At 36.3% G+C, this 24399-nt stretch overlaps 1 protein-coding gene across 1 annotated transcript; it reads left to right on the top strand.

The window, feature by feature from the left end:
* The first annotated feature begins 22862 nt into the window (after window positions 1-22862).
* Window positions 22863-23573, top strand: LOC137935314 (uncharacterized). Its single transcript, XM_068779985.1, has one exon. It carries the CDS (start codon window positions 22863-22865, stop codon window positions 23571-23573), a length of 711 nt encoding a protein of 236 aa, XP_068636086.1.
* The last annotated feature ends 826 nt before the right edge of the window (window positions 23574-24399 follow it).

Genomic DNA, 24399 nt, shown 5'->3' with positions numbered 1-24399 from the left:
CATTCAAGCCTCTTCCTATTGGCTCAAATTCGTCCATACACCTCTCTCTCTTTTCCTCATTCTTCTCTCCTTTGGTTTCTTCTCTCCTCTCTCCCAATAGCCAAAATTCCTCACTTATCTTTTCATCATTCTTCTCTTCCTTGTTTATGTCTTGGCCCTAGAAATTAACATTGTATCAAAGAAAGCAAAGATCTGAGATGGAAAAGGTGAAGAAGATGGAGAAGGAAGGAAGGAGGAAGAAGATGAAGAAGAAAGAGGAATTTCTCATTTTTCTTTTAAGGGGGGGGGGGGGGGGGGGGGGGGGGGTGCTAGTTCAAAATGAATTGCACTTCAAAAACTCCCGTATTACTCAGTTTATTAGATTAGGTTGTTAGTGTGGAATGATTTCCACTTCATTTGAATCATGTAAGGTAATTCAATCAGGCAAAAATGAGGGAAATCAAATTCATATCTATTTTGTGAATCCACTTAATGAATTGCACTTCAAAAACTCCAGCATTACTCAGTTTATTATATTAGGTTGTTAGTGTGGAATGATTTCCACTTCATTTGAATCATGTCAGGTAATTCAATCTGGCAAAAATGAGGGAAATCAAATTCATATCTATTTTGTGAATCCACTTAATGAATCGCGTGTCCGGCGTTTCCTCCCACCCCCCCCCCCCCCCCCCCCTTCTGCTCTCCCTCTCGACCTCCGTCGCAGAGTATGGGAGGTCGAGCCTATCTTTTCCCTCTCGACGTACCGTCGGAGCACCTCCTCTATCGCCGTTGCCCACTGGCCCACCGTAGTCTCCTGCCATTATCGACATTGTGAGGAAGACGACGCGCGTCGAAAGGAAGACAAAGTGGTTTAATTTTTCCTAAGTCATAAAAAATTAAACCAGCGTCATAAAAATAATAATACTTATTTTTTATTTATAAAATATATTTTTATTTATTCAATATATTCATTTTATAATTACTGTATTAAATTAGTGATTTAATAGTCATAATAAAATATTGTTAAAATAAATACTTGATAAATTTTTTTGGTTTAATTATCCCATTGCTATAATTAATTAAACGAATGGTTTGAAAATTTGTGACAATATGTTATTAATAAAATAATATCTTTATTTATTTATTATATTAATTTTTTTATTATTGTATTAAATTAGTGGTTTTTAATGTTAAAATATATCTTATGTTATTAAAAAAAATTATTTCTTTATTATATTCGCTTATGTTATTTTTTACTTTTATTTAACTTTTTTATAATTATTCGAATCACACGTAATTATTATATTAATTTATAATAAACTGTAATCACTAAGTAATATAATAGAGTATTTCATTAATTAGTTTATTAATATATTTTAATACTACACATTAAATCACATATAAGTGTAGTAACCATGCTTATTTTGGTTAATTATTTGTCTAGGCATATGTTCTATTTAGGTATAGAACAAAAATTACTCATTCTCTTATTTACATCATATTTTTCATTTTGGGGCACTAACACTGGATTTTTTTTCCAGTGCACTTGAATTCATCTATACTAACACCCAGGGATGAGTTGATGTTCATTGTGGACTAACCTCCCCCCTAAGTTTTTCTTTCCCAATTCTTGTTTTTCATTAGATATTTTACTCTCTTACTATTTGTTTCCTATAGAAAATTACATACCGTTGGAAAGATCATTGAGTATAGTTTCCAAATAAAAAATAATAGTTTAAATCAATTTTTTTTAGAAATAGAAATCGACATCTGAAGCAGTAAAGGTTAAACACCATAAAAATTTCATATAGCAACAGAAAGCATCAACTTCCTGAATGGTTTGTACCAACATTACTAAGGATTTATATTGAGAATTATATCTCAAAATAAATCTATGTGAATCTACTTTCTATTCCAATAAACCATTTCTCAATCTGATATTTCTAGAAAGAGATTCCACATTGGAAGAATCAAAGGTCATGCTGGTATCTTGTTGCATGCAACGATCCAAATTTAAGCCGAATTTTTTGCTTCATTTTTTGAGTTGCTAAAGTGAGTTAAGTTTCCTATTTGTTTTCAAAATCTAATCAAGATTTTAACAACTTGAATATCTTTCCTTCCTTCAAATTTTATTTTGTTTGATCTCATATTATATTAGTTTCCGTAAGAGAAGTCTTTTCTATTATGAGTTTAGTTTTATTTTTTGACAAAGTCTGAAAATTTTGAATTAGAAAGTCTTTGTTGCTCCTTCAAAATTCAAAATATTAGAGTCCTAAAACCTTACTCATTCCTAAAATTATCTCTTAAATATTTTCTTTACAAATTGGCGAAGTTGTGTTAAAAATAATCACCTTATTAGAGAAGTCTATGTTTAGAAAGTTTCCATTATAATGTTCCATCTCAAAATATTCTTATTTGGGTTTTATTAAGTTTCCATAATAATTATGTTCATAGAGGAATTATTTTTTTACCTCCCTCTTATGTAAAACTTGGTACTTTTTATCCATCTATTGGTGTAAAAACACCTCCTTGTTACTTGGAAGTATGAAAAGCTGCATTGTGCGCATCATTCATTTTGAAGTATGAGAGCTTCTATATTTTTATTCACACCTTTAATTCCTCAAAGTATTTTTTTCAATTTTTTTTGTTAAAATCACTTTAGATCAATGCTGACCCACTACCTAAAATGTAGAGAAGTGTGCCTAACATCCATCTTGAGTTAAGTCTTTTTTATTTTTCACCTAAGAGGTGTTTTTCATTTGAGCTAACACTTAGAAAATGAGTAGTCTCTTTGTTGTGCAATATAGTTGGGATATTTTCCCGCCTTTGAAATTGAGCGGAGTTTGTTTCAAATTATGATCATTTTAACTAATGTATGGAGTTTTGTCATACAGTTAGGCTTGATTTTTCTTCTCTCACCACAATATTGTGCAAGTCTCTTGGTGAAGAACAAAGAGAACCCTAGTTTTTCGGGGAGAGGTAGAAGAATAAGTACAAGAAAAAGGTAACCAATAATGAAGAATTCCATGAGTTGTGGTAATCAAGTTTTATCTGAATAGAATATCCAAGTAAGGGAGAGACAAGATGAGAATAAGATGAAGAATACAAGCAAGATGTGAACAAGAAAAAGATGAGTCAAAACAAGTCAATCAAAATTTCTTTTTCAAACACATATTTTTACCTAAATACACCCAACATGTCTTCTACTGCTACTTAATACTATTCGGGTTTTGACCCTAATCTTGCCTGCTTACCACTAAGTTGGATAAATTTCTTATAGCAACCTTGTGGTTTTTAGAGGTCCACAAATAATACATGCTAACCGATGCGGTTCTTTAGCTGCTTCAACAAGGTAGAACACAACTCCGTTTCGTTTTCTACCTCAAAGCGTAATTGAACATTTTAAGTTATAGAAAAATTTGACGACTACTAATTGTCCATTTTTGTCCATCCTGCATTAAATTAGGATGTTCTTTATATTCTCTACTAGTTTCATGATGAACTTGAATGCTATTTTGGAGGGATGTGAAGTCAATTCCTATAGGTTCAGTCATTTTTGGAATTATATATAAGAAGAAGTTTCTTCTAGTTTTTGGAATAAGACTGTTATTAGTCTTTCCCAAATGGTGAATGGTGATCATAGGCATTGTACTACAAGATCCCAAAGTTCAACTTTGTTAGTTTTTTTTTTCAACTTTAGACATCAATTGGGACCTATTTATATTTTGAAGTATTTTGGTTCCTGTTGTTTTGATTATAATAGCCTAAATTTCTTCTTTAGTTGGTTTTTTTCTTTAAAACCTTTTCTTTTAATTCCAGGGATTGGTTCTTTGATTTGGGAATTATTAATTTTTTGTTCTACATAAACTTGTTGATCATTTAGAACATATAGCATTGGTTTGGTAAAATTTGCCTTTAATACATCTAGATGAGTTATGAATTCCTCTCGAAGAATTTCTAGTATATTTTTTATTTCAATTTCTAACCCTTGGCATAAGAAACCGATATATTTGGGAGAATATTTTTCATTACAACTTTTATCATAAAAACTTTGGTGTAAATCTCTGACTAAATCAATGATATTATTTAGTACAGGATTTTCTTCACTATGCTATCCACGTGGATAGCCTAGAATAAGACATATCTGGGTTTGTCCTAATTTGAGTACAGTGCTACTGGAAGGACCATTAAGTCGTTTTTAACTTACAAATTATGATTTTTGATACATTTTTCTACCAAATATATGGGAATTGACCTAGCAACATATCGTAACCTTGGGATTATGTTACCTAACATTGGATCTAATATACAATTACCTCTGATACCATTTTTTAAACACACATTTTTAGCTAAATATGTCCAACTTGTCTTCTACTACTACTTCATAGTATTCAGTTTTTTACCCTTATCTTGTCGGTTTACCATTAAGTTGGATAAAGTTTTTATAGCAACCTAGCGGTTTTCAGAGGTCCACAAACCATACATGTTTTTGAGTACACAATAGCACACCGAGTCACCCAAAGGAGGCAGCAATGACTCACTGAATTAATTACTTTTAAATTTCATATTTTATATTGCTTTAAGTACATTTTTTCATTAATTATGTAATGATCCAGGATGTAGGGGCAGAATTATCAATTTAAGCCCTAAAACTCTAATGACGTCAAACCCTATTTAGAGGGTAGAGAAATAGAAAAGAGGCAAGTATTGAATTAGGTTAAACAGAGTTTGGAGTTCTCCTTGACAAGGTCTAGGGTTGGGAGGTCTCCTTGACGAGCTTCAGGTATAGTTCTCTCTTGATTTGGGTTTATTCTTTCTCTCTTTGAATTCCGATTTGCATTGATATTATCCAAACCAAGAGAAAGGACTTGAATTACTGTTTGAGGTTGTAGCCTCTTCCACGTTCACAATAGCAAGAGGGAGTTGTTCTCCTTCATTCCAAGCAAGAAAGTGAGGTTCTTGAATCCCTAACCTAGCAGCACATTTAAAAGAGGTAGCTTTAGCCTCTAACTAAGCAAGACAGGGTTTGGAAGTCCTAATCCCTCCTAGGTGAATAGCAACAACCTTCCAAGAGGGTCCCTACCCTCTTAGACGTGAGCAGCAAAAAGGGTTCAACCCTTCTTGGCCGAGAACAGCAAGGGACTTCATCCATTACCCGAAAAGGTTAAGAAAAGGAAACTCCTTTTCAATCTTACCGAGAACAGATAAGGAAAGGAGGCTCCTTTCCTCCTTACCGAGAGCAAAAACTCCATTATAGTGCTAGATTCACAATTTTCACGCCAAGTTACTCGATCCATGGCTAGGGACCATAACACATGCTAATCGATGAGGTTCCTTAGCTGCTTCAGCAAGGTAGAGAGCACAGCTCCATTTCGTTTTCTACCTCGAAGCGTAACTAAACATTTTAAGTTACAAATAGATTCGTTGGTTGACATAAATTATAAAAAATTATTTATTAAACACTATTCAGTATGAACACTATTTGTAAAATATTATTCAAACACTATTAAAAAATTACTATTCCATAATTACTATCCAAAATTAGTATTCAAAATTACTGTTCATGATTATTGTTAAACATAATTACTTTTCTTACATACCATCACTATTCATACATACAAATATTGTTCATACATACTGAGAAAATAATATTGGAAGATAGCCCCAAGCCCACATGACCAAGGAAGGCCACAAGATGGGCCCAAGCACATAAGAAGTAAGACCCACCATGATTACAACAAGCTGACATCCTTATCACATAAGTTGGAAGATCAAGAAGGACTCACAAAGACATCTTTATCTTATGGTCACGTCCTAGAAGAGTTCTAGTTTGAGTTACGTTTGTCTTTTATCTATATTGAGTTATTTAATTATGCTTGGACTTATCTTTAAGTATTAGAGTTTGGGTATAATTGGGACAAAGGTAGTTTTATTGTAATTGGACTCTACTGCCATCCTCAATTATAAATAGAGGTCCATGTACTCTGATTATAATAAGTCAATGAATTATTTCTCTTTTCCATAAATTCAACATGGTTTCAGAGCAGGTTCTGTGAGTTGACGTCTTCAACCCACAAAGGTAATGTGATCCTTTTCTCTAAACCCTAAACCCTAAGTCTAGGTTCGTAGTTATTTTTTTCAGTCCCTACACCCATATTTTTATTTATATTTTTTTCACATCTATACGAAGCTTTTCATATTTAAAATTATGTATTGATGGAAAGATATTTGAGTTGACTTTCCAAGGAATAACAATTTTGTCCAATCGGAGTTATCTACAGAGAGACATCGATATTTGAATGAGCAAAGGTCAGATTGCAAAAGAGGTTCGAGCATCAGCAGAAAGCTTCAAATTCTGAGGTATTTTATGCTATCAAGAATTAGACTTTATACAGATGAGTATATATCAAAAGAAATATATGTAAGTATATTCTTTTACCTATTCAACCAATCTTTTATCTGAGTTATCTGCAAAGAGAAATTGATAATTGAAGTAGCTAAGGTCAGATTTCAAAAGAGGTTCAAGCAGCTGTAGAAAGCTTCAGCTTCCAAGGTATTTTATGCTATAAAGAAAGAGACTTTATATAAATAATTATATATCAAAATAAATATATGTAAGTCTATTTTCTTACCTATTCAACTAATTTTAGGGATGAATTTTTTATAAGAAGATATTGATCTTGGAAGAGTCAATGGTTATTCTGAAAAAAAAAGGAGAAACAGTACTTAGTTCGGCCAGATGATAGAGACCGAAATCTATCAGAATATTTATCTTTTGATAATTATATTTTATGAAGATAAATTATATTTGGATGAAAGGTATTTAAGTCTACTTTCAGAAGGAGAAATTTTTATTTCAATCTGATCTATATTTAAAGAAATATTCGGATTGGAAGAATCACCCAAAGGTCATGTTGGTATTCTATGACATTGAAAAATTCGAATTTAAGCCCATTGTTTTGAGTCACTTTTTGACTTGATATATCAGGAACATATCTCACTTCTCCCTATTTTGAGGGCTTATTTATATATTTATGTTATTTGGGTTTATTACTACATCTATGATACTTGGTTCAAACTGGGATCACTTCTATTACCTCCCAGCTTTAGGGGGAGAAGTAGAAGAAGTACAAGAAAGAGGAATTTTATTCCATATATTGTAGATAAAGTTTATGTAACCAAAATATTCTAGGAAAGGGGATCACATATTTTTCATCTAAGAAAAAATATTTATATCGGATTATGATTATTTCATGGGTCCTTGTACAAGGTTTATTATTTTGGTTCGTGTTATATGTGTTGGAAAATGGCCGTGTTACATTAGAGCTTCTACTATTATGTCTCTTTGGATTAAACAATATTATTGAAGAAGAGGTGGCCTCAGTACCTTTTCTCATACCGTAATTTATTTTACTCTAAAAAATATCACGGTTGGGACACCATGAAAAATTTAACTTTCAAAAATATCACGGTTGGGATACTATGAGAGTCAGTGTCCGGATTGGGACACCATTATAAATAACCTCCAACTCCCCCCCCCCCCCCCCCCCCCCCCCCCCCCACCTACACACACACACACTCTGTAATGGATTTTATTACTCCTACCACTTCAGAGTCATTGTCATGTGGAGGGACATGGTGCAGGACACTTCTGAGCAATGCCGATAGACACACTACTACAGAAGACAGAGTGTGCCCTACATCTAACATTAGGATTGATCAATGATTTATCAGCTAGGAGTAAGTTTTACTCTTCACTTATATTATGCCAGCATGGCCTCATGGAAGGACGAAACAAGATGAGGGAGAGTATTGGAAGATGTGTCATTTTATACAAAAAGATTTTATACATCGTTTGCAACAATCTGGGAGTTCATGTTGTTCTCTTACCCCCAGCTTGAGGGGGAGTGTTGGAAGATAGGCCCAAGCCCACATGACCAAGGAAGACCCACATATCTAAGAGTATTATAAGATGGGTCACACGACCAAGGAAGGCCCACAAGATGGGCCCAAGCACATAAGAAGTAGGACCCACCATGATTACCACAAGTTGGCATCTTTATCACATAACTTGGAAGATCAAGGACTCACAAAGGCATCTTTATCTTATGGTCATGTCCTAGAAGAGTGCTAGTTTGAGTTATGTTTGTCTTTATCTATAATGAGTTATTTAATTATGCTAAAACTTATCTTTAAATGTTAGAGTTTGGGTGTAATTGGGACAAAGGTAGTTTTATTGTAATTGGACTCTACTACCATCCTCTATTATAAATAGAGGTTCATGTACTCTTATTATAATAAGTCAAAGAATTCAATGAAGTATTTTTCTTTTCCATAAATTTAACAAATTAAATTAAAATAATACAGTTACTATAGTACTCCTAGGGTTACCGATTGATCACCGAACGGTTCCATGTTTTTACTTAGCCATTACGGCTGAAAAGGCACATACCATGTTTTGTTGTAGGAAATCACCTTCGCTGAAAAACTCTTCTCCAATTTCTCGATTTCTGTTTTTTATTTTTTGATTTTATCCCTAAAAGGAATGGTTGTAAGGGTGTAAGGACATTCTTGACCTTTCCTTTAATTCCAAAATTACCCTTGCATTATTGGGCAAGGGTGATGAAAGTAGGGCTAATTTGGTCTTTTTATGTAGTGACATCAACTTTGCTAACGTAGGAGCACCTTTTTTTTTGTCATGTTGACATAAGCTTTGACGGTGACAAACGTCGTTTGCTGATGTATCTTCTTATACCAACATGAAGTCTTCTGCAAAAAATTTCTTTTCACAGAGCTTGTACGAGTGTTTTGCTTAGAGTGGTTCTTGAGCAATGTCGCAATATTTTTCTTTTGTGTTGGAAAAATTTCCAAGTCTTATTTTCCTCTCAACCTCTTCTAATGCTTTTTGTATAGGAGTTGGTGTCTCCTTGAAGCTTTTTGACAAGATTGTTTGAGGGACATGTGTCTTGTAGACAAACGCTTTCTTTTTTAGGATCAGTCGTTGAAGATATTGCACCATGATCCTTATGCCAATTACACGGCGGTAACACTACTTGGCTTCGGGGCATTCCTTCATTTTTGGGTTTGTTTTCGGGTTGAGCTATGGAACTTCACCATCTTTTTCTAAGGCTTCAAGAGTAATTACTGTTGGAAGATAATCTCAAGCCCACACAACCAAGGAAGGCCCACATATCTAAGCCTATTATAAGATGGGCCACATGATCAAACAAGGCCCACAAGATGGGCCCAACCTCATAAGAAGTAAGACCCACAATGATTACCATGAGCTGGCATCCTTATCACATCAGTTGGAAGATCAAGACGGACTCACAAAAGTATCTTATCTTATGGTCACGTCAAAGAAGATTTTTAGTTTGAGTTATGTTCGTCTTTTATCTATATTGTGTTATTTAATTATGTTAGGACTTATCTTTAAGTGTTAGAGTTTGGGTGTAATTGGGACAAGGGTAGTTTTATTATAACTGGACTCTACTACATTCCTTTATTTTAAATAGAGGTTCATGTACTCTTATTACAATAAGTTATTGATGTCAATGAAGTATTTCACTTTTTCATAAATTCAACATGGTATCAGAGCAAGTTTTGTGAGTTGACTTGGTCAACTCACAGAGGTAATGTGATCTTTTTCTCTAAACCTTAAACCCTAAGTCTAGGTTCGTAGTTATTTTTTTCAGCCCCTATACCCGTACTTTTCTTTGCATTTTTCACCTCTATATGGAGTTTTTCATATTAAAAATTATATATTAATGAAAATATATTTGAGTCTACTTTCCAAAGAAAAATTATTTGTTCCAATCAGAGTTATCTATAAAGAGATGTGGATATTTAAATGAGCGAAGGTCAATTTTCAAAAAGGTTCAAGCAGCAACACCAATCTTCAGATTCTGAGGTATTTTTTGCTATCAAGAACTAGATTTTATATGGAGAAATATATATAAAAATAAATATATGTAAGTCTATTATTTTACCTATTTAACCAATTTTTTATCTGAGTTATCTACAAATAGAAATCGATATTTGAATAAACAAAGGTCAGATTGAAAAAAAGGTTCGAGTGGCAGCAAAAAGCCTCAACTTCCGAGGTATTTTATGCTATAAAAAAGAGACTTTATATGGAGAATTATATATTAAAAGAAAAATACGTAAGTCTATTTTCTTACCTATTCATCCAATTCTTGGTATGATTTTTTATAAGGAGATATTATTCTTGGAAAAGTCGATGGTAATTCTGAAAAAAATGAGAAACAGTACTTAGTTCGGCTAGATGACAGAGACCGAAATCTATCAGATTATTTATCTTCTGATAATTATATTTTATGAAGATAACTTATACTTGGATGAAATTTATTTAAGTCTACTTTCATAATGAGAAAATTTCATGTCAATCTGATCTATATTTAAAGAAATATTCAAATTGGAAGAATCAAAGGTCATGCTAGTATTCTGTTACATTGAAAATCCGAATTTAAGCCAATTGTTTTGTGTCACTTTTTGAGTTGATATATCAGGAAAATATCTCACTTATCCCTAGTTTGAGGGCTTATTTATACATCTCTGTTATCTAGGCCTATTGCTACATCTATGATATTTGGTTCTAGCTGGGATCACTGTCATTACCTCCCAGCTTGAGGGGGAGAAGTACAAGAAGTACAAGAAAGAAGTATTTTATTTCATATGTTGTGAATAAGTTTATGTGACCAAAATATTCAAAAAGGGGGGAGCACAAAAAATGAAGCTTGTGCATCTAAGAAAAAAATTTATATCGGATTATTTCATGGGTTCTTTTACAAAGGTTATTATTTGGTTTGTGTTATATGTGTTGGAAGATGGTCGTGTTATATACAACAACTGCTATTATGTCTCTTTGGGGACATTATTATTGAAGAAGAGGTGGCCTCATATCATCATGCATTTTACCCTGTCAAAAAATATCATGGTTGGGAAACCATGACGAAGGATACCCTATCAAAAAATACAACGGTTGGGAAACCAAGATGAGCCCTATCAAAAAAAATAAAAATCACGGTTGGGAAACCATGACGGATGATACCCTGTCAAAAAATATCACGGTTGGAAAACTATGATAGAGGAACTTATTATTACATCTATGTCATCTTCCCCCCCCCCTGTAATGGCTTTTATGACTCCTACCACTTGAGAGTCATTATACTGTGGAGGGACACGGTGGTGGACACTTTAGAGCAATACTGATAGACACAGTACCAATAGAAGACGGAGTGTGCCCTACATCCAGCATTAGGACTGGAGTATGAAGTAATGGCTTATCGGCTAGGAGTGATTTTTACTCTCACTTATATTATGCCAACAGAGCCTCATGGAAGGACACAACAACGTGAGGAGGAATGTTGGAAGATGAAGGCATATTGGAAGATGTGCCATTTTATACAAAATTATTCTATACATCATTTGCAGCAAGCTGGGAGTTCATGTTGTTCTTTCACCCCCAGCTTGAGGGAGAGTGTTGGAAGATAAACTCAAGCCCAGGCGACCAAGGAAGGCCCACATATCTAAGCCTATTATAAGATGGGCCACACGACAAAGGAAGGTCTACAAGATGAGCCCAACCCCATAAGAAGTAGGACCCACAATGATTACCATGAGCTGGCATCCTTATCACATCAGTTGGAAGATCAAGACGGACTCACAAAAGTATCTTATCTTATGGCCACGTCAAAGAAGATTTTTAGTTTGAGTTATGTTTGTCTTTTATCTATATTGAGTTATTTAATTATGTTAGGACTTATCTTTAAGTGTTAGAGTTTGGGTGTAATTGGGATAAGGGTAATTTTATTGTAATTGGACTCCACTACCTTCCTCTATTATAAATAGAGATTCAAGTACTCTGATTACAACAAGTTAATAGGTCAATGAAGTATTTCTTTTTTCCATAAATTCAACAATTACCGAAAGACTCGGTAAGAAATTATCAGGCCCAATGATTTCTGCAATTGCCGATACGAACTTTAATCGAATCGACTTGTATTTTACCACTGTACTAAATGCCTTGCAGCATTGGTAATTTCCTTTGGTAATAACTCATAAGGTGTCCAGTCATTTACTTGTAAGAGAATTTGACTGATGAGGCCATATTCGAATAGTATCCAAATATAATTAGATTCAATCTCTAGATATATGATTGTCCTATTCTAGAGTCCGCTAGAGTCAATAGTCATAAAGAGAGTATGATTCCCTTCACCAATCCTCTAATTCCACACTTGGAACTAGGCTTGATGGTCAATAGTTTCTTGAAGACTAGCACTAATAGGCCCCTTGGGCCTTAGTGAAATTTCCTCATAAATTATATCAGTGAGTTTGAGTGGTTTTATTTTCCGAAGAAAGTCAAACTCACTTGGCTCACTACTTACCGGTTTACTCAGGCTTTTCAACAAAGTGAACTTAGAAGGGGTAACCAAATGCGTTTGGAAAGATTTCTCTTTCACAAGTGTCTCCGTTTACTTTGATAGAGAATTCATTTTTACCACTTCCTTTCCAACTCGAGATTGGTAGGTAGAAGCCCCTAATTTCTTTGTCTTGCAAGAAGACTGAGTTGTGATTGCCTTTTCACGCTTAGCATGATCTGTAGAAATCCTGGGTCGACCTTTACTCAGTTAAGTAATATAGTCATCCATCTACCTGGTTAAAGTAGTCGTTATGGCTTCCTTTTTCTCGCAATGGAGATCCAGTAGAAGTTCCAACTGATCTTGGCGAATCTAGTCATATATAATATTCTTTTAGCTCGTCAGTTAATTGCTTAACCTTAAAAAAATATCTTCCACGTTAAACCCATAATGGGCACAATGTTCATCAATATCTCATTTTTCATGAAGAATTAAGAGGTTATCAAACAATGATTGTAAGGTAGAAAGCAAAATTGTAAGAGTGGAGAATGTTGTTACCAAATCATGAAGGTAGTCGCTGAGCGGATCGATTGCCATTTTTTTCTATCTAGAACACAAGAAAATTCTCAAGACAAAGAATCAGATAAATAATTATTTTTCTCCTTTAATATGTTTATCTATAAAAGAGAATTTAAAAACCATTTTTTCCACCAGAGTAATCTTCCTCGACAAACTAAATCTTCGAGGTTTCTTTTCATGAAACCTACTAAGTTTTTGCAATCGATACGTACTAAAAATTCCTTAGGAGAAAGATATGGAATTTTTTAATACCATTTTTAACAGCTAAAATCTCTTTTTCATAAGAATGATAATTTAGTTTAGCTACTTTAAATGCTTCAGAAGTATATTTGCATATTTTTTGTGAATCGTTTTCTATACATTTTAATACAGCTGCCCATGTGTGATATGAAGCATTTCTTTCTAAAATGAGAAAAGAATTTGGATCAAGTAATGTTAATGTTGGAAAAAATTTTAACATTTGTTTGATCTGAATTATTCTTTTACTGTCTTTAGGGGTCCATTCACATTTAACAGTCTTTTTTAACTTCTTTTGAAATGGTTTTCGAATTTTTGCAAGATTTTTGATAAATTGTTCAGCATATGTGAGACAACCTAAGAACCTTTGAAGTTGTTTTATATCTTCAATGTCATTTGGAAAGGAATATACTTTTTCAAGGATATAATTTTTGGAAAATTATTTCTCCTAAGGAAATGTTTAATCCTAAGAAATCTATTTTATTACAAAAAAATTAGTTTTCATTTTACTGAGGTCAATTCTTGCAGTTTTTAAAGCTTCTAAGACTTGTATTAACTGTTTTGTATGTTGTTCTCTTGTTTCGAAAAAAAACTAATATGTCGTCAACATACACTATACAGAATCTAAAGAATTGTTTTAAAATATCATTCATTCTTCTTTGGGAAATATTAGGAGTTTTTTTTAGGCCAAAGGGCATAACAAGCCATTCATAATGCCCGAAAGGACAACTGAATGAAATTAGAGGAATGGTGTGCTCGGCAAGAAAAATTTGCCAAAATCCTGATTTGTAATCAAATTTGGAAAACCATTATTTTCCTCAAATGGATGCAGTTAATCTGTCCTTATTAGGGAGATAATAGTCATCCATTTTGGTGGCTTCATTAACTTTTTTATAGTTAATCACCATCCTAACTTTTCCACGCTTTATCTCTACACGATTTTTGACAAAAAATACAGGGGATGTATGCGAAGAGTGACTTGCTCGTATAAGGCTTTGTGTAAGCAAATCGCTTATTTTTTAGGAGAATTCTTCAACATCTAAAGGGGTATAAACCATGGGTTATACTCGAATGAGCTTATTGAGATAAATAAGTTCGAGATCGAGGAATGGTTTTTTTTTTTTTTTGTCCCCCATTCCAAAGGTTTATCAGAGGAAGTGGATTCAAGAAGTGTTTGGACTTCGTTGTTGGTGGTTTGTGCAATGAGTAGTGGTTCTAAAGATGGAATCTCACCACGTTTGTTGCACTTTAGAAATGTTGATGGAGAATGTGTGCATTCCCAACTATTGCATAAGCCTGCAAGGGTTTATAGGCATAGGAAAATACCGTGTCTCCATTGATTTCTCGTCTAGTATGGGATTTTAGACGATAATATTCTAGTGTTTGTTCAACATGTGCGTGGAACATTAACTAGTAATTTCCTAAAACTAGGTCGGGTCCTATTCTTACAATGTTTTTTATGCGTAATAAAAAGTGAATTAAAATTTTTTTGCCTCCTATGTCGAGTTGAATTTTGTAAACTTGATGCTAAAACTGCATTATTTCTCTAATCCAATAGTGACACGATGTGGGTCAAGGAGAGGTTTCCAAAAAAATTCTGGAAGTAGTGTATGTCGGGCTAGATAATAGGTACTTCATGTATCTACTAGAGCATGGATATAGAATTTGTTATATCCAGGTAGTTTTAAGACTACAATGATATAAGAATTTTCGGATGAAACATTCTCAATTTCAATCTGGAGACTAATTCATTAATCCAAGATGAGTCAAACATATTCTCTGAATTTTTGGAATCGGAAGATTCAGATTTTAATTGAATATCATAAACTTCATCTTCGGATTGGATGCCATCGTAATGACAAATTTCTAATCCTTCATTTTTGGCCAGTATCATATAGGTGTTTTATCTCTTGCAAAATGTCCTTCTTTTTGCCAAATTCAACATTTGCATTTAGTAAGACGTTTTCCTTTTGGCCAATAATGATATGATTTTTTGGAAAGTTTTCTTTCTAAAACATCTCCTTTTTGGAGAATATTTTTTTTCTGAAAACTTCTATGTATTTTGTACTTCTTTTTAGAAAAAATTTTATGAGGTTTCTTTGTTTGGAATAATGGTTTGTGCTACCATATTCTCCTATTTTATTTTGTTGTGTATAACAAAGGGTCTATTTATATGCATGACTATTTTTATTTTGAAGTCGTTGCATTTCACATAGACTGGCAAGCTTATCTTGCATAAATCTCATTCTTCTTTCTAGAATGTCTATTTTTAGAAATATTTCCATAAAAAAAAATTGGAAATTCTGGGTTGTTTCGCCAATATTTTGCTACATATTCTTTTTCACAGTGTGTAGCAAATGGTTCTGGTAATTTTGAATAAAAGATAGAAAGATAAGGTTTCCAATCTTCTGTTTTGAGTTTGTAGAAATAACTAACAAAGTCGCAATAATATTTTCATAGAAAAAAATATTATAAATTTGTTATTTGTTTAGTTTCTGTATTGTTCCTAGTCTTGTTCTAGATTTGTTCATTGCTTCGAGGGAAGGATGAATGCCTACGAATTCTTTTGAAAATTTTGCTTCATTGTTTTTTAAGTTTTCAGCAATGGAAGTGCTTCCATCTGGTTTTGCCTTTTAGTCTCCGGGGAGATTATCCCACCAATTGGCAATATTACCTTGTAAAACACGGGTAAAGGAATTATATGTTGAATCCTTAGCCATTGATTCATGCATATTATCAACATTGTTCATGCTTCTTTCCCGAGCTTTAAGGATTTTTTCTCCATCTTTTGGACAATCTAAATTGAGAAAAAATCTAAAAAGAGTTGATGTTATCTGAAGGGTGATACCCTTTGTTAGCATGATTCAAGTCAACAAAAGAGTATTTTTTTTAAGTATCTTTGTCCTCCTCGGGAGACTTTGTTATGAGAATATCAGTTATGACTGTTATCCTCAACAACAGTCTTTTTTCTCTATTCAAGTCAACAAAAGAGTATTTTGTTAAGTATCTTTGTCCTCCTAGGGAGACTTTGTTATGAGAATATTAGTTATGAATGTTATCCTCAACAACAGAGTCTTTTTTCTCTAGAAGATTCAGCTTCTAAGTTTGCTTGAAGCATTTTAAATCTTTTGCCAGTGTCATCTGCAAGTTTATCTTTTGCATAATAATAGCACTTTTTAGCAATTTCGTTAGCAATGTTGTCTTCAAACTCCCAAGGCTCTGGATCACTTTCATGTTGCTTAATTTTTCCTTTGCTAGAGGATGGTTTTTCCTCTTGAACATAATAGATTGGTTTTTTACCAAATGTATTATATTGAGAATAATCAACTTCTTCTTTAGAAGTGGATGTTATATTTAACGCCATTCTATAATTTGAAGTTTCAAAAGGTATTTTTTGTGGTGCTATACACACAAGTTTTTTAAGTCATCCTGTTATGTTAGGAAGACCTAAGGGTAATGGAGTTTCTAACTCAATTAAGTAAAAAAAACTCATTCATGTACGAAAATCCAATGGGTAAAAGGATTTTTATACCTTGAAATTTTTGTTTCAGGAACTAAATGTTCTTTTATATCTAAGATTTTTTCTAAGATAATTTTCATTTTATCTTTGTTTAGATTCTCTAAAATCTTTTTGAGTTCTATTAGTTCTCTAAACAAAAAAAAACTTTTTCCATCATTTATCTTTTCTAGAATTAAGCCTAGAATTATTTGACATTTTAAAATTTCTTAGTGACTGCTTGAATCATACATGAAGTTTATTTTTGTTTGCATATGCTATAATGCGACTTCCATTTTTTCTAAAATATTAGTACAAGATTCTAACGTTTGTTGGGAATAAGTGACTACTTTCTGTAGGTCATTATTTTGGACAGGAGCCAATGCTCTTGAGAATTGGCTTTCACTATGTTCCATCACCTATATGTAGAGGAACATAGGCATTTAGCCGGGGGTTTTCTATTCTTTTGAAAGTGGAATTAGTAGAGGGTCTAACTTGTTCGAGGAAAAAGTTGTTTCTAGTGTTGGTGATAACCAGTTTTTCTTCTATCTCTTTTGTTGTTTTTCAATACCAACTTGAGGGGGAGACACCCACGTGTGTGGGGGTGGCATGGCTAGAGTAAATAAAAAGAACTTTCATAGAAATGACTTAAAATTATAATTATGCAACTTGGTGTATATCCTCTTACGTCCTTTTTCTTTTGAAGCATGTAGCCCTATGAGTATTTTAATCATTGTAAACACCTTCACATTGTTACCATATGTTGGAATGTATATTAGATAGGTTTTATGTTATAATTTGTTGTATAATTTATGTCATGTATATAGGGTAATTAGAAAAGGTTTAGTGGGTTGGGTTGCATTGTATTGAGCCCATGGGCTGTAATGTAATTACCTAACCCAAAGTTTAAATAGAAAAGGAAGAGGAGGGAAGCAGCACCCCCGTTTTTCCAGCCCCTTTAGTGTCTTCTTCCTCACGGTGAAACCAGAGCTTGAAGCTCTTCTCTCAAGTTGTTCCGTCTGCCTCTGGTGGTGGTGGTTCTATCCACCGAACTCAGAGCTTGGAGCTCTTGGTGTAGGTTGTGCCGTCAATCTCAGGTCGTGGTGGTTCTGTCCACGAAAACCCAGAGCTGGAAGCTCTGGTCTTGGTTCTTCTGTCAGGCTCCGTTTGTCATGGTATCAGAGCTTGGAGCTGTTCTTGAAAGAGTTTCTGGGAGTGGTGGTTTAGCTTCTTTGTGCTGAACGTGAGCTTGGAGCTCAAGCTCTCTCTGTCCGACGAGTCTGAGCTCTATTCAAGCTCACGGTTTCCGTCCAAGGAAGTTGAAAGGTCTCTAGTCGGAAGTTTCTGTCCGAGCTTAGAGGGGTGGGCTGAAGGGTCATTGTTCAAAGTCTCTGTCCAAGGAAGTTGAAAGGTCTTTGGTCGGATAGTCTTCTCGAGCTCAAAACTTTTGGGCTGAAGGTTCTTGGTGGCTGCTGGTGTCTCTCTTTGAGCTCAGAATTTCAAGGCTGAAGGTGCTTGGCTACACAGTGTTGTGGGCTCTTTTCATCCCAAGGCTAGCTGTCCATTGGTCTCAGTCCCTTGTTCTCATTCCAATCTCGGTCTAATCAGTGCTTCTTCCTAGCTGCTATTGCTCAGCTACACTGTTGTTCAGTAGTAAGGTGGTATTTCTAAGAATTTTCAACAATGGTGGGGGTAGATCTGGAATTTTCAGCACCCGTGGGGGTAAAGCTGGAATTTTCAGCACCAGTGGGTGTAGATCTAGAATTTTCAGCAGTAGTGGGGGTAAATCTGGAATTTTCAGCGAGGTGGTTTCTGAAAATTTCAGCAAGGGTTTCAGTCTATTTGTTGCCTTCGGAAAACATATTTGTGAGGATTGTATTCAGCCACTCTAGCTCTCATCATGTCAATGGACAAGTTAGATTTTTCTCCTATTCGGTTCATGGGTAAGAACTACAGTGCCTGGGCATTTCAGCTCCAGTTATTTTCCTGGGCATTTCAGCTCCAAGTTAGATTTATGGGGTCATATTGATGGATGTGATCTGGCACCTCGTAAGGCTGAAGCGTTGTCAAAATGGACCACCATGGATGCTAGGGTCATGACCGGGATACTTGGATCCGTTGAGCCTCACCTAGTTCTTAATTTGAGGCCTAATAAAACTGCAACAGATATGTAGAATTACCTCTACAAGGTTTATCAACAAAACAACACGGTTCGAGGGTTTCAAGTAGAATATGAAATGGCTAACTTCACGCAAGGAAGTCGTTCCATTGAAGAATATTTTTTGGGTTTTCAAAATCTTTGGGCTGACTATACTGATATCGTTGATGAGAACGTCCCAGTTGTTGCTCTCTCTACTGTGCATGTCATACATGAAACTAGCAAGAGAGATCAATTCTTGATGAAGCCTCGTCCTGAATTTGAGATTGCTCATTCACATCTGAAATCGTCATCCAGTGCCGTCTCTAGATGCCTGTTTGAGTGAACTTCTTAGGGAGGAGCAACGCATTGCTACTTAGGCAGGTCTGGAACATCAGGTCAAGGCCGATACCTCTGCTCCTATGGCCTATGTAGCACAAGGGAAAAATAAGGGTCGGGACATGAGTTCTGTCCAATGCGTTCACTGTAAGGATTATGGTCACTTTGCTCAGGAATGCCACAAGAAGTCCTGTAACTACTACAAGAAATTGGGTCATCTCATCGCAGCTTGCCCTACTCGACCTAAAAAGAAGAAGAATACTACTTGTCATGCCTCCACTAGTACTTCTAGTTGTATAGCACTGCCGACTGTGGTCTTAGTTACTACAATTCTTGTTCCTCCAGCACCCGCAAATTCGAACACACTCACCCTTGAAATGGTACAACAGATGATCATCTCTACATTTTCTACTTTTATCTCTTAGGTAAGCATAAAGTCTCTGCTTAGCCATGGTATTTTGATTCCGGTGCTTCTAACCATATGACCAACAATGCCGTGTCTCTTTCAAATGTCTGAAAGTATGGTGGATGCCAGAAAATCAACACTGCTGATGGCAACTCTCTGCCTATCAGTGATGTTGGTGATCTCTCTCCCACCTTAGTTGATGTCTTTGTGTCCCCTGATCTATCTACAAATCTTTTTTCTATTGATCAACTGGTTGATAAAAATTGTAATGTTCAATTCTTTCGCTCTAGTTGTGTTGTGCAGGATCAAGCATCAGGGAAGGCGATCATGAAGGGGCCTAAAGTGGGACGACTATTTCCACTTAAAGTTTTTCTCTCCACCATTACTTCGTGCACTCCTGAACTTTCTTTTGCATGTAATATTGTTGGCCATGGCACTAAGATGTGGCATAGACCCACCCAAACTCTGATGTTCTTCATACAATGTTTAAATCTTGTTTATTAGGTAGTCCAACATGCTCCTCTTGATCTTTCTTTTGACTGTTCATCATGCAAAGTTAGCAGAAATAAAGTTCTACCTTTTCCTCATCATGTCTCGCATGACTCCCACTGTTTTGATCTTATTCATAGTAATGTTTGGGGAATCGCTCTTGTTGTCTCGCATGCGCAATATAAGTACTTTGTTACCTTTATTGATGACTTCAGTTGTTTTACCTGGCTCTACTTCTTATGGGATAAGTTTGAAGTTTTTGTAGTATTTAAGCGGTTTCTTGTGCTTCTTGAAACTCAATTCTCTGCTCACATTAAGGTATTGCGCTATGAATCTGGAGGCAAGTGCATGTCTACTGAGTTCCAGGATTTTCTTAAAAAAAAAGGCATTATCTCTCAACATTTTTGTCCCTCAACACCGCAACAAAATAGGGTTGTTGAGCGAAAAAATCGTCACCTTCTTGATATGGTTTGAACCCTTCCACTTGAATCATCTGTTCCTCCCCATTTTTTGTGTGAAGCACTTTCTACCTTAGTTCATTTAATCAACCGCCTGCCCTCTCCTACCTTGCTTCATGTTTCTTTATTCTTTAAGTTATTTGGTTATCCTCCATCATAGACTGATCTTTGGATGTTTGGTTTTTTTTGTTTTGTGAATCTACCTGATCATGAATGACACAAACTTACAGCCTAATCAGTTATGTGTGTTTTTCTTGGTTATGCCATTTCTCAAAAAGGCTATGTTTTCTTTGATCCACATGCTCGTCGAATCTGTGTTTCTCGGAATGTGGTTTTCTTTGAAAATCAATATTTTTTTCCATCTCATGTTACACTGCCATCTGCATCTTTGTCTAATCTGCTTAGCTTTGATGAGTCTCGCCCCACTTCATCGATGCCCCCTCCTGATCTTGACCTGGCACCTGCTCCTGATCATCACTCTGCTCCTGCCTCCACCACTCTTCACCGGTCTACTCGGCCTTCTTGCCCCACTAATAGGTATGGTTTCTCCTCCCATGTATCTCTTGCGGCTACTTTATCATCTATTTCCATTCCCACTTGCTACAAACTGGCAATGGCACATGAGTGTAGGCAAAAGGAAATGCAAACAGAACTACAAACTCTAGAGGAGAATCACACTTGGGACATTGTTACTTGCCCTCTGCTATTCGGCCTCTTGGGATTAAATGGATTTTTTCTTTGTCAAACTGCGTTCAGATGGATCTTTGGATTGGTACAAAGCCCGCATCATAGCCCTAAGGAATAACCAGCAATATGGGATTGTGTTATAGACTCCATTGCATCTAGAGTCATGGCTAGACGCAGAACTTAGGTAGGGTCACTTTCAAATAAGGTTAAGGGTTGGGTCAAATGTAATTTTTAGTTATGTTTTGGGCTCGTCATGGTGGTTTGATTCAAGCTTGGGGAAATGGTTAGGGTGGTTAGAGTCAGGCTTTGGGAAATGGTGGTTAGTGTCAGACTTTTGGACGAGTATGGTTGGGAAAATGAAGGGACATCATGGGAAGAGAATAGCTTGGGAAATGAGTGGACGTCATGGGAAAATGTGGGCTTGGGCAGTGTAACGTCATGGTCCTTCTTGTTATAAGAAGGAAGGTAGTCTAAATGTAATCAAGCTTTGATCAATAGAATTAGTACAAGGTTGGATTCTCCCTTCTAGTCTAGGTCTAGGGTGAGCTACCCTTTACAAGCTTAGTTATTCATCATCTCGTATTACACTATTGGTTGATCAAAGAATTCCAAGCCTCCTTCAACGTCGCACATCAACCTGGAAGGTAGGAGTGATCGGCGGGTGACTCGATCTATGGCGAGTGAACCTAACATCATGGTATCAGATAGGACCACCGTCAGTGATTCCTCTTCCCCTACGGATGTGAGTAATCAGGTGGATGCACTCCGAATGGAGACAACAACATTCTGTAGCTTCTGTCCGCACAGAACTCATTGAATTGTGGGACTCCTTCCAAAAATTTGCTCTTCGAATGGAGGAGTTTATGACACGGGCCACTGCCCCTCCTGCTTACCCGCACCACCAGCACCACCAGCCACCTCCCTCGCCACCACCAATGGCTCCTCTGCTCCCAGCCCACCCTGTTCTAGAAGGACTTCACGCCAATAGCCCTTCAACAATGCCCAGGTACACTAAGCTGGACTTTCCTCCTTATGACGGGTCCATTGACCCTCTGATTTGGTTGCAATGGTGTGACCAATTTTTTTTAACCAACGAACCTAGCCAGATGACCGGGTTCCATTAGTAGCATTTCACATGCTGGATGAAGCCAACCTGTGGTATCATCAATTTAAGTCTGAGCATCTGATGCATGATTGGGAATTTTTTAGAGATTTTTGTATGTTGAGATTTAGTCCCCCCCCCCCCCCCCCCCCCCCCCCCCCCCCCATAGCAATCCTCTGGGGGATTTGGTCAATCTGAAATAGACAGGTTCCATTGAGACCTACCTAAAAAAATTTCAAGAACGCCTTGCCCAAGCTAGTCCATATGTGCATTCCAATCAATATGTTAATCTGTTTACTACTGGCTTAGTGGAGGCACTTCGCCTCGAAGTGGAATTGCATGACCCCCCCTTCTTTGGCCCATGATATGAATTTGGCATGCACGTTGGATGCCAAACAACAAATTCTGAAAGACTCTATGGGGCGTTGCCCACCATGGCCCAACCGAGCAGCTACTGGAAACTCCTACGGCCACAACTCCCCTATGTCCCAAGGGACAAATCCTACTCAGACCACAGAGCTTTCCCGGTCCACTCCCCCACCATAATACATTAAGCGCCTATCCAAATCAGAAATGGAGCAGCACAAGGCACAAGGGCTTTGTTTTAACTGTGATGAAAAATATTTACTAGATCACTTATGCAAGCGGCTCTTTTGGTTGGAAGTAGAAGATCTAGAGGAGGACTCCCCACCACTAGATGAAGAAACCCCTGAGGAGGAAGAACCAGCCATTTCCATCCATGCCATGATTGGCTTACACAGCACCAACAATATGCAAGTACATGCGGGCATTCAAAACTTTCGGTTACTTGCCTTGGTGGATTCGGGTAGCACCCACAATTTTCTGAGCCAAACAGCAGCCACCCATTTGGGATTAGCAATTCAGAAGAATTCTGGACTCTCCGTTTCAGTAGCTAATGGGGAAAAGCTCACCAGCATTGGTCTCTATTCAGCAGTGCAGTTTGTTATTGAGGGCCACCGCTTTGCAGCGGATTTCTTGGTTATTCCATTGGCTGGGTTTGATCTCGTCTTGGCCATTAAGTGGCTCCAACAGTTGGATCCAATATTGTGGGATTTCACTTCATTAACCATGGGTTTCACTTCGGGCCAGCACCACATCACCCTTGATAGGACTCATGCCCCTTCGATGTGCGAACTCCAACACCTCAAGCGGCTGATTCCGATCACAGTCACTTACACTCTCTCATTGCAGAATTTTGGGATTTATTTATGGAGCCGCAATTACTCCATCCTATCCGTAACAGTGACCACCGGATTCGTCTGAAAACAGGAACGAAACTGGTAGTGGTAAGACCATATCGTTACCCACATTTGCAAAAAGATGAAATTGAACGCCAATGCCACCAAATGCTCAAGCAAGGCCTCATCCAAGCCAGCAGGTCTCCCTTTGAAGAAAAAGGATCATACTTGGCATTTTTTGTGTCGATTACAAAGAATTAACTCCCTTTGAAGAAAAAGGATCATACTTGGCATTTTTTGTGTCGATTACAGAGAATTAAATGCACACACCGTCAAGGATAAATTCCCCATTCCAGTGGTCGATGAGCTTTTGGATGAACTACATGGCGCCAAATTCTTTACCAAGTTGGATTTGCACTCCGGAAACCATCAGATTCGTGTCTACCCTGCAGATGTGCAAAAGACCGCCTTCTGCACCCATCATGGACATTTCGAGTTTCTGGTCATGCCATTTGGGCTTTCCAACGCCCCCTCCACTTTCCAAGCGCTCATGAACGAGGTATTTCGACCCCTTTTACGAAAATTTGTACTGGTTTTCTTCTATGATATTTTGATGTACAACTCTACCTAGGAAGGCCACCTACAACACTTGCGTTCCGTATTCCACATATTGTGTGCTCATCACTTATTTCTCAAGCATTCGAAATGCTCTTTCGGCTACCCAGAGGTCGCTTATTTGGGACATGTTATTTCAGCCTCTGGCGTCAAGGTTGACAGTACTAAAATTCAGGCCATTATTGACTGGCCTTCTCCTCAATCAGCAACTGCGTTAAAGGGCTTCTTGGGCTTATCAGGCTACTATCGCAAATTTATACAAGATTATGGCCAAATAGCAACTCCACTGACAAGTT

Source organism: Aristolochia californica, unplaced genomic scaffold, assembly GCF_029961685.1.
Source record: "Aristolochia californica isolate CCGP_79_NKW_82.1479 unplaced genomic scaffold, dmAriCali1.0.hap1 SCAF_6, whole genome shotgun sequence".
In the NCBI taxonomy this organism is placed as follows: domain Eukaryota; kingdom Viridiplantae; phylum Streptophyta; class Magnoliopsida; order Piperales; family Aristolochiaceae; genus Aristolochia; species Aristolochia californica.
Note: the sequence above shows the minus strand (reverse complement) of the source record. Positions and strands in the feature narration are given on the sequence as shown.

Coding starts and splice junctions, on each gene's coding strand:
- LOC137935314 (XM_068779985.1), top strand. CDS start 22,863: ATGGAGCAGCACAAGGCACAAGGGCTTTGTTTTAACTGTGATGAAAAA.